General features: G+C 45.6%; 1 protein-coding gene and 1 long non-coding RNA gene across 2 annotated transcripts; both read left to right on the top strand.

Moving 5' to 3' along the window:
- Positions 1-1,849, top strand: LOC125710306 (uncharacterized). The gene is made up of 2 exons (XR_007382957.1): positions 1-198; positions 391-1,849. It is a non-coding gene; the product is annotated as an uncharacterized LOC125710306 (long non-coding RNA).
- A 5,574-nt stretch (positions 1,850-7,423) lies between these two features.
- LOC125709873 (beta-crystallin A2-like) lies at positions 7,424-10,815 on the top strand. Its single transcript, XM_048978834.1, has 5 exons — positions 7,424-7,967; positions 8,241-8,421; positions 9,270-9,411; positions 10,217-10,359; positions 10,668-10,815. The coding sequence occupies exons 2-5, from the start codon at positions 8,258-8,260 to the stop codon at positions 10,813-10,815; spliced, it is 597 nt and encodes a 198-aa protein (XP_048834791.1). The 5' UTR covers positions 7,424-7,967; positions 8,241-8,257.
- The last annotated feature ends 824 nt before the right edge of the window (positions 10,816-11,639 follow it).

Genomic DNA, 11,639 nt, shown 5'->3' with positions numbered 1-11,639 from the left:
AGGTCTGTGTCAATATTAGGTCTGGGCAAACGCACGGTATGACAGGTGTAGGCAGAGGGATACACACGCGCGCTCTCTCCCCCATCATTGAAAGGAAAGGTGAACTGGGGAGTATTTAGGTAGATTTCCAGTATTTATACTCGCTAGTGGCCACAGAATTTCAATTCCCCGAGGAAGAACAGGAACGTGACTCGGCAGGTAAGTGAGTTCCTGGTAGGTAACTTTTATGTATGCTTTTAGGGTATTTCTATATGTATATTGTTTCAGCTGTATGATCCAGTTCACGACGGTCTGGAAATGCTTATAATGTTTAAGTAGTGCATTTCCACGAAAGGTGCTTTGTAAATCACGCCAGAATTTGTTACGGCGCTACATTCTTTTTCTTTTAAGTTTATAGCGAGAGAGGAAAGGCACCTGCATGGAAGTTGGAATAAGGTGTGCCGGCTGTGCAGGGGAAACGGGACCCCTGGGCGGATGCGGCGCTGACGGCTTCAGTAACTTGCCTGAGCCGTCGTACCTGCGACCATCCCTGTGTTTGCCTCACGCTGAGCCACACGCACAATACCTGCTGATAAAGTTTTGTTCGTTCGGCTCGCGTTAAGCAGGTACAGATTCCCTGCAATCGGACGCCCAGAAGGAGACTTTACTTCCAAGGACATCGCGGGATTTTTCTTCGATATAGATCAAAATCGTCATTCCACCCAGACTAAATGAGACAGTCTTAATTGATTGTGATTAATTTCTACTGACCCAAATTAAACTGTACCAACTACATCTGTAAAGGTTGTTCCGCATGTATTTGGCTCTAGGGTATAATAAGGCCATTATTTTTTTTACATAACTAGATCTCTTTCAAAATAATATTTAAATTATACGTCTCCACATTAATTCAATGATCCTACAGAAACCGTGCTATTAGTAAATTTATTTTCTAATCCATCAAAATCTTTTATCTAAATGTTTTTGTCTGGTCCATAATTTTTTGCTAAATAATGTATATCAGCTTCACCGTGAGTGTACAATAAATCCATCTTTACTGGCTCTAGCAGAATGGCGGTAACCAAGGCTTGTAATGCTGATTGCAATGACTTTCAGGTCTCTTTACTGACCGGCACCCTTGTAGCCATTTTAGCTACGTTATCGTCCATGATCATGAAGTGAAGATGATAATAGATCTGATGTTTTTAATTACGTTACGCAGGTTTAAAAGCAACATTAATATTGCAGTCCTGGCAGACTGTCTCATCTGATGGAGACAAACCTTAGGGCATAAAGATGTAATTCAAATCATAAAGTGACATTAGCGTTGCAGTATTTGCATACGTGAAAAACCGGTTTTGTCAGTATGAATCAGCAGGTGCTTCTACAGGTGTCCTTTCCGTAAACTGCTTGTTATAAAAGACTTTCATCAGTCTTTAATCAGTCTATCATTTTAGATATATTAAAGTGGTAAAGAAAGCAGGAGACCTCTATTTTGACCATTCGGGTCTCGCCCCACCTGCCTAAACCTGGCAACAGATGAACTTATGTTTATTTTCCACCCAGTGAGCAGTTAAATGCCTGGCGCCCTGTAACCTGCTCTTCGTCTAACTGGCAATATCACAGTGACTTCCTGCTGCTGATCCTTACGACCCAGCCACCTATTATTTTTCTCTTCTGCATTTATCCAGATGCTAACTTTTGTAAGGTGTCAGTAACAGAAGGGGAACACAGAATTTCCCCTTCCCTCCCATTGCGGAAATCAAAAACAATGCCAACAGCTCTCACATTCATGCTGTTTTTTGTGTTATACTATCGTTTATTACGTTACATTTATCAAACCATACAATAAAATTATTGTAACATTGGTCATCATTTTTGAATGAAATATGAAGCTGTTACATCGGGTTCTTTCTGCTTTCACTGGGGGTGGTATGTTGGCTTGTTGGATAGCCCTGTTACCTCACACCTCCGGGCTTTGTGGATTAGAATCAAAATCTGGTACAAATTCAGGGAAAAAAATACCGGTTTGTACCTTTGAGGGCACAGTTACTTTTCACTGGGAATGTACCATCAAGGGTTCTGAAGTTATACCCTAGCTGTAGGTACATGTACCTTTTAGTCCAAGGTACAGAAATGGCCACTAAGGAGCACTTCTTTTTCACCATTGGGGGCACATTAATGTTCTACGTAACTTGGGGAACAAATATGTACCAAGACCGTACCAATTTTTTTATGACAATGTCTCTGTAATTTGCATGCAGTTTTCCTCCCAGAGTCAAAACACATGCAATTAGACTATAGTTGGTCTCTAAATTGTCTGTAGTGTGAATTTACCCCACATTAGACTGGCAGGATAAGCAGTTAGAAGTTGGATATTTTTGCAGAGAAGGGGTGTTGGCTTTATTTTGTTCATGATGTGATGTGACCACGATGTTATATGACCATGATGTGATGTGACCATGCTGCATGTGTGATGTGCAACACTTACGGCAATGTGCCCTAGAGTGTAGTGCGTCCATAGGTTTTTGACTGCAACTATGGGACCAGCTGCTGGTCAAGCAGAAGACAGGACAGCCCATAATATCAGCCCCGTCCCCCATGCTGCTCAAATAGCTAAAGGAGTCGGCGATGACACATGTAAACTCATCCAGCTACTGCTCATTGCGTGGTCAGTTGTGCACAAGTCTGTGGCGTGGGGGAGCAAATCCAGACTGGCAGGGAGCACAAACCGTGCACCCTGACAGAATCAAAATCAACTTTATTCACCATGTCCAGCCCGAGTGCAAGGAATTTGTTGACAGCAAGCTGGTGGTAAGGCAGATGCCACTTAAGTTAGCTGTCACTGGGCGCTCAGCTTTGCCGTTTGGTGGATTAGTTTCCATAGCAATGACAGGCGTGCGGAACAGGTTGTTTCGCAGGCCCGGTGGCCGGCTATCCAAATAGAGGTTCACAATATCAAACAAAGGAGTCAGGCATCGCTACAGTCTAGCTTATTCTTTTCTTTTTTTTTCCTGAAGGCAAGGTTACCAGACCCGGGTTTTAAATGTTCTTAAATAGTCCTGCTTGTACAATGAACACAGGTCAAGACCAAGTGCAAACACGAATACAAAACGTTCTTTATTGGGAAATAGTGGAATAAGGAGAGGTGACATTTGGTGACTCCCCAAGCTGAAAGCACTGAATAATATTTTATTGCTTAACAATATGTTTCTGCATGTAACGAGGGTTGCTGAGTCATATATGCAAATAAGCCATTTGCAAGCTAAAGGAGGTCTTATTTAAATATTGCAGGAATACCAGGAAAAATGCTGAATGAAGCTTACGGTTTCACACAGGTGGTAGTGTGGTGGTTAAAGGGTTGAAGATCCAATCAAAAACTGACGCTACCTTTCTGAATAACAGCAAGGAAACCGCCTCAGAAGCCTGCTTTGGTAGTTTAACCCACATTGCACCGGTAAATATTTAACTATGTGTGAACAAAACAGCAAGCTGTGTACATAGGTTCCTTGGAATAAAAATATATGGCAAGTAAATTAATAATGACCTGGTATTCTTTTACTCGCTCCTGCCTAAGCCTTGGGCCACGTTGCATTGTTACGATACCACAGCGTCACATGTGCTGATGCAGTGTGACCTCAGAAGCAATACCTGTCCGGGCTGGTGAGTTATTGACCCTTTTTAGGGACGTTATCACAAAGCTGTCGAGGAGGACATGGGGGTCATTTTACCATGGGGGGCTGCACTCAGGAAATATGCCAGGAATATGTCCTAAACATGGCCTTAGATAGAGGCACGCTAGGGGTGGCATGCAGCGTTTAAAATTGAAGAGGAAATGGGGGGTCCCATGATCCCCCAAAAGAGGTCAGGGACCCTCCCCCCCCCAATAAGAGACAAAATATGTGCTTGGGGGGGGTCCTGCTCAAAAGTACCAAATTACAAGAATCAAGGCCCCCCCAGTCGATAATTTGTAACCCCCTCAGAAGTCTACATAGAAGACTATGCACCCCCCCCCCCCCCGCCCTGAACTGGGCACGTTATTGGAACACAGGTAGGACACACTGTCTAAGTAACTCGGATGAAAGTGGGTTCATTCTCAAAATCATGTAGCAATTCCAGAAACTTCATTATTGCTGATTCGGCTTCTCTGCTGTACCATACATTAGGTATGCATGCGCATCCACTTGGCAGTGTGCTGAGTGCCAGGTACGTCCAATAACATTAGGTATGCATGCGCATCCACTTGGCAGTGTGCTGAGTGCCAGGCACGTCCAATAACATTAGGTATGCATGCGCATCCACTTGGCAGTGTGCTGAGTGCCAGGCACGTCTAATATCTTCATGTTGGTGTGTTTGCCACACGCAGACCAAGTGGGTTGCAGGAATGATACATTCATGGTGATACTGACAACAGTGCAGTGTAACGGGATGATGGACACACACGCGTGGCTCTGTTTGCTCACACCCCCCCGGGGCAGTGCTGATTGTCTGCTGTTTTCGGGACTCTCTCAGCTTTGAGACCCTGGCCAGCTGTCTGTAAGTATAATGGCTACTTACCTTAACGGAACCGTGGAATCTGTGTGGGTGAGAGCTGAACACACAGAATTTTAAAATGGAGCATCAGTTAGTCAATCAATAGTGTTTTATGTAACATATAACATTAAAAAAAAAACTTATTCTGCAGTTGGAATTAAGAAACAAATCCCAGTATACAGAAAACCATTATTATCCCCTGCCTTGCATTTCCTGCATTTCGTTGCCAGGTTTTGGAGTCACCTGACCCTGTAGTGGTTTTGAACGATGGATGGATGGATTGACAGATGGACGGATGCCCTTTGAACATGCGGTGTACTAATTAAGTTGTAGCAGTAAAGAGGGCAGCTGGTTTAAGGTTCTGAATGTGATGTAGATAAATGAAGTACCCAATGTAGGAGGAAGGTGGTAGGAGATAAACAGGTTTGAGCAGCTTGACTGCCTGTAACGTCAAGCTGCAGAGACCACATGGAAACAAGCAGGGCTGGATATTGCAGCAAAATGGGAGCCAGAGCCTCACAATGTAGGAACCTGATGTAATCATTCAAATGGGTGAACAAGGGTCACCAGATGCTCCATCTGCCTAATGGGATGGAGTCGGGCACACAGGAGACTACACTGCGGGAACAGGAAGAGCTGGGTCACACAGGAGACTACACTGCGGGAACAGGAAGAGCTGGGTCACACAGGAGACTACACTGCGGGAACAGGAAGAGCTGGGTCACACAGGAGACTACACTGCGGGAACAGGAAGAGCTGGGTCACACAGGAGACTACACTGCGGGAACAGGAAGAGCTGGGTCACACAGGAGACTACACTGCGGGAACAGGAAGAGCTGGGTCACACAGGAGACTACACTGCGGGAACAGGAACAGCTGGGTCACACAGGAGATTACACTCCGGGAACAGGAAGACCTGGGTCACACAGGAGACTACACTCCGGGAACAGGAAGACCTGGGTCACACAGGAGATTACACTCCGGGAAAAGGAAGGGCTGGGTCACACAGGAGACTACACTGCAGGAACAGGAACAGCTGGGTCACACAGGAGACTACACTGCGGGAACAGGAACAGCTGGGTCACACAGGAGACTACACTCCGGGAACAGGAACAGCTGGGCCACACAGGAGACTACACTGCGGGAACAGGAAGAGCTGGGTCACACTGGAGACTACACTGCGGGAACAGGAACAGCTGGGCCACACAGGAGACTACACTGCGGGAACAGGAACAGCTGGGCCACACAAGAGACTACACTGCGGGAACAGGAACAGCTGGGTTACACAGGAGACTACACTGCGGGAACAGGAACAGCTGGGCCACACAGGAGACTACACTGCGGGAACAGGAAGAGCTGGGTCACACTGGAGACTACACTGTGGGAACAGGAACAGCTGGGCCACACAGGAGACTACACTGCGGGAACAGGAACAGCTGGGCCACACAAGAGACTACACTGCGGGAACAGGAACAGCTGGGTTACACAGGAGACTACACTGCGGGAACAGGAACAGCTGGGTCACACAGGAGACTACACTGCGGGAACAGGAACAGCTGGGCCACACAGGAGACTACACTCCGGGAACAGGAACAGCTGGGCCACACAGGAGACTACACTCCGGGAACAGGAACAGCTGGGCCACACAGGAGACTACACTCCGGGAACAGGAACAGCTGGGTCACACAGGAGACTACACTCCGGGAACAGGAACAGCTGGGCCACACAGGTATCCTGAATCAGAACTCACAGCAAGCTGGGAGACATATTCATTTCCAACAGAACCTAGATGTATCTGGTCAGACATGGGTGTTCAACAAAATAGTGGGGAATACATTGATCTTACGTTCTTAAATTAAGCCTTTAAGTGTATCATGTTGTTGGTGCTAAAAAAAGAATCTGTCCATTTTCTATACCACGTATCATGTGTAGGGTTATGGCAAGAATGTGGAGCCCGTGCCGAGCAGCAGTGGCACAGAGCTGGTGCCATGTAAGATAAGATGCCAGTCCTTTAGGCAGATGTACGTCATCACTGGAGAGTGCCCCTCACACACAAAAGGGGCGAGATTCAAAACCCTGAATTTAAATCACCTGAATTTCAATGAACAGCACGTGACAAAACTAATAAATTGTATAGATTGTAATTGTATGTCTTTCTTAGTTTTGTTTTCACTCACCATTCAAAATCTAGAATTAATACTGGGGAATGTACACTTGCTTTTGCCAATAGGGCTATAATATGCATATTGCAATAGCTGCAACAGCCACCAGGTGCCACTATAAACACATATTTTATTGAACTATCTTCAAAGACTAAACATCTGTCTTAGATAATCCTATTCATCAATCGTCTAACTGTTTGGTAGGTAGCACGGGGGACAAGGCTGGAAAAACACTCTGGACAAGATGATAGTCTATCACTTGGTGTACAGGGATATACACTACAAGAGATACTTGTGCTCAGTCTCACTTAATTTGGGGTGTGACAGGATTGAGGGAGGCAGGTGTAATGCTGTCCGAAGCAACTAGTAGGTTGAGAGACATTCATTGTTTGTCGCACTGAAAGTCCAAAATTATGGGAAACAAGCTGCTGCATACAGTACATGCTTAGAGAACAGGGAGGCATTACCTCCAAACACAGAGTAACAAACAAAACTCTGAACAGTTCAAAACACACACCATTACACAAAAAGAACTATGAAAGAAATAGTCACTGATAATGACAGCATCCGCAGAGTGCAAGGAATCGTCGAAATTTGTCATTGGCAGACTCTCTAGTAAGACTCTCAACTGTCCGAAGAGGAGCAACATTAATTCAAGGTGTGTCTGACTTCAGAGAGGAAACCCTGCAGTCACACATATAAAGAAAATGCTTCAAGCCTAATTATTGTTTACTTTTTCATGTCTTTCATTTTAACATTTTGTGATTATGTAATTCGATTGTTATCTCAGTTCTAATAGGCCTGGCTGAATGCTTTATGACAGCATTCTGAGATATTCGGGGAGATTTACAGTCACTCCTGTAAAGGTAAACATACTTTAACTGTCAGGTTGGCCGTTGTTTAATTTAAAACTGCACCTTTGTTGGCTTCTGGCAGCAGTCGCTTCCGCGCAGATCGACTGCGTCCACGGAGCCCTGTATCTGCGAAATAATCTCCCAGAATGCTGCCATTCGGTCAGCTTTCCAAAGCTGTTGCATCAGTGCACTGCCTTTGTAGGCTGCCATGGGCAAAGTGTGGGTTGGGGGAGGGGGTGCCACAGTGATGAGTAAGGGGGCGCTAAGCCCCCCACAATGGTGTGGCCTAAAGCCCTCTTTCAGCCAGGCACTGCTGAGTGTGCAGGGCTTGTGCAACTGCCTCACTGAAGTGACGAGGGAAGGGGGGGACCTCTATAAATGCACAAGAGAGACTGTGATCCCTGACGGTGGTTCTACTGGATCTGTCCCCCTTTGGTCCGTAAGTAGCAGCCCGAATGCTAAGACCCGACTCTGGGACATAGATACAGGAAACAGGCAGACGGAGGCTGCGGCCTGTTGATTCCTGAGCAGAATTTCGCTGTTTGGATTTAATCACAATGACTCATCAGTGTCACACTTACAGCTCTGCTCAGTAATCAAACTTCTCTCCCTGTGCCCTCAGTGGAGATAGCTCTGTTTTTGATTTTTAATTAAGGTGTTGCTCCCTTTCTCCTCTCGACTGTCAAACCGTGACCCGCTCTTCTGGTGGCAGGGGGAGAGGCTGCAGCCATGAACACCCAACCGATGCAGATGGAGCAGATGGGGCAGTTTAGGATCACAGTTTGGGAGGAGGAGAACTTCCAGGGCAAACACTGCGAGTTCATGCAGGAGTGTCACAACATCATGGAGAGGGACTTCCGCAAGATCCGCTCCATAAAGGTGGAGGACGGCATGTAAGTCTCTACCTGCGAGGGCTGCCTGGGCTCTCCCAACTCTCCCGACATGGGGGTCATGTTGCTGAAAGCTAAGGTTTTGGGTCCTGATATGGTTGGGCTGGTGCCATAAGAGAGCAGAGGCCTAGGAAGTGGACTTATAGCCTAAATTAATCCACCTCCATTCCTGTTGTGAAGTGCTCTCCTGTCCAGTTCTACACCCCGCAGTGAATATCCACTAAAACACACCACCTGGAAACAGATAACAGTGAGTAACACGTCGCATGGTCTTTGGGAAATCCCAGAGAAGAAAGGGTGACTTCCGGAGTGACTCTGTTACTTAAATTACCATAACATTGTCAATGGACAGGGGGTTCGGGGTCTTTATCAGACTGCAGTTGCCACTGGTGTCTCTTATAATGTAATGGTGTTTTTTTTTTTGCTCAAATATGTCAATGTGAGCATAACGAAAGCTATTCAGAAGTATTTTCATTCCGAGTCGAATGTTGCGACATCACTGACGTCACTCAGCACGCCAAACGCAGTGAGAGACGACCCCTCCCGCAGTGCGTTTGTTCACTTTGTTTTCACCCATCTGAACACTGCGAGGCAGGTCTCTGGGTATCAGTTGCTGTTCCTGCCCCGAAAGCGACTGTGTGAATCACGCGGCTCAGCTGCCAGGCTTCTGTGCCAGTGGGAGACGAACGATCTGATAATGAAACTGTTCTAGCTTTGTGGGTGTGTGCTGTTCGCTTTTAGCACTGCAAAGGGGGCACTGCCTGACCCTGTTTCTTACCAGTTAGTCCTGACACATTTCTCACCTTCTCTTACTGCAACCCTCCGCCCACCAACCTTCCCGTGTGCCCCAGCTTCGTCGGGTACGAGTATCCCGAGTTCCAGGGTCAGCAGTTCATCCTGGAGAAGGGAGACTATCCTCGCTGGGAGGCATGGAGCGGAAACTCCGGCTACAGAACGGAACACCTGCTCTCGTTCCGGCCAATCAAATGCGCTGTAAGTTATCTTTGGGGGAATGGGGGAGGGGTCACAGGTCACATGGCCATGTTCCTGACACAAGGACAATATTCCTCTGCTGACACCTGGAATGGATGTGATTCTCATTCATCACTGTCATTTGCTGAAGCAAAATTACTACTGAGGAATAAGCTAGAATCCCACTCTTGGTATCTTAGCAACAGAATGAGCCCCAGTCATCTTTGCTCATCACTCCATACTGTTCATGTGCCTTTTATAGTAGCAGGGTTCGAGTCTCCACCCCAGCTCTTTGTGGGTGGAGACTGAATATTCTCCATGTGTCATTGTGTGGATTCCTCCACTTTCTCCCATGTCCCCCCACAATCCAAAAACATACTGGGGTTAATCGGAGTTACCAAACTGTCTGTAGGTGTGAATGTGTGTGTCCTGCAATGGGTTGGCAGCCCCCTCCTGGGTTATTTCCTGCCTTCTGGCATAACAGACCCCCTGCATAGAAGAAGCGGGTATGGAAAATGCATAGGTGGGTGGGTTTTTCAAGCTAATTCTGCCTTCATCTGGGAATTAACCATATAACAATTTTCTTTGTTCAATAAGCATACAAAACTAAACTGTTCTAAATGTGGACACAGTCAAGTCAGACTTGTATGATATATGATCTATAAACAAACAGTAATAAATTAATAACAAGAATCACCAGTCAGATATTTGACAAGAGCAAGGAGAGGGGTTAAGGTGACAAATTCCTCTCAGCATGCAGATTCTGTGATACAATAAATTGGTTTCCCATCTGCAGACAATCCTGAGCGACTCTCTCTCTCAACAGAAACACACTGACAGTAAGGTGACCTTGTATGAGTGCAAGGACCTGACAGGACGCAGGTTTGAGCTCTGTAATGACTACCCCTCCCTGCAGGCCATGGGCTGGTGCAGCAAAGAGGTTGCATCTATGAAGGTCAACTCTGGAGCGTAAGCTGACGTCTTTTTAAAACCTCACAGTTTGATGTAACTCTTCCAAACAATCAACATTTTGTGTTTTGCATCCAGTGGTTTTAGAGTGTTGATCCTTGATATTTGCTCCTGGGAATTACACACGTACATAAAAATGTTTTGAGGGCAGAAAAAAAATGATTGGTTGAAAGAGACAACCAATCAGATTGTATATGAGGTGGATCCAAGCGACTAGAGGAAGTGGGACCAACCAATCCGATGTTCTAATTCAGAGCACTGATCTCTGCAGTAGCTGACCTTGTTGTGTCTCCCCTCTGCCTCTGCAGCTGGGTGGCCTACCAGTTCCCTGGTTACCGTGGATACCAATACATCCTTGAGAGGGACAGGCATGAAGGAGAATACAGAAACTACAACGCATACGGCACCCAAGCCCACAGCCACCAGGTTCAATCAATCCGCAGGATTCAGCAATAGTTCAAGGCCAATTGTGTACATCATGTGGAATACCTGGCTAAAATATGCAAATAAAGGCTTTATTCAAACGTGGTGCTTGTGACAATTCCTTCCTTGTTAACAGTTCCTCCCTGCTGACAGTGTAGTGAGGGATTCATAGATCACCATGATAACTTTTCACCTTTACGCTAATTCTGACAAAGGCGACCATTTTCTAACATAGGACGACATAGGCGTCCACTGCGTTTTTGGAATTCTTTATCTTCAAAGCGATTCTTCGTCGCATGCAAGATGGCGATGATGGTTTGTTAGTTAACTGCTTTAATTGACAAAACTTAAAACGTTTTCCTTGTTAGTGATCGAATGTGTAATGTGCCCAATCGGACTGAACTTTCTTCCAGATTACTGTAGTTAATGTTTCTAACACGTATTGCACTGATTCGTGAATCTGAATAATAAAGCCATCCAATTAGGCTACTACGCTACTCGTTATCTAAAGTTCTCCAAAAATTGTTTTTTACTTTCTCACGTATACTCACGTTTACTTTCTCATTGTATATTGCAATTGAACTTTTTCGATGTTTAGAATCATTCCCTATCAGCTGACTCCATTAAAAAAAAAAAACGATTGGTATGTATTTATTACGTAAATATTTCTCATCAGTATTTTCATTAATTTTGCTGCTTAAGGTTGAACGTGCAGCTATCTTCGTGGACAACAGAGTAATAATATCATTAACACTGTTGGGGGAGAAAATACTTTATATTTAATATACGAACTGTCCAGGGTGCTGACCACGTTATGGGTAAACAACAATAGTGACGTCAAGTGGGTATATACGACT

The sequence above is a fragment of the Brienomyrus brachyistius genome, chromosome 16 (genome assembly GCF_023856365.1).
Source record: "Brienomyrus brachyistius isolate T26 chromosome 16, BBRACH_0.4, whole genome shotgun sequence".
Taxonomy (NCBI): Eukaryota; Metazoa; Chordata; class Actinopteri; order Osteoglossiformes; family Mormyridae; genus Brienomyrus; species Brienomyrus brachyistius.
Note: the sequence above shows the minus strand (reverse complement) of the source record. Positions and strands in the feature narration are given on the sequence as shown.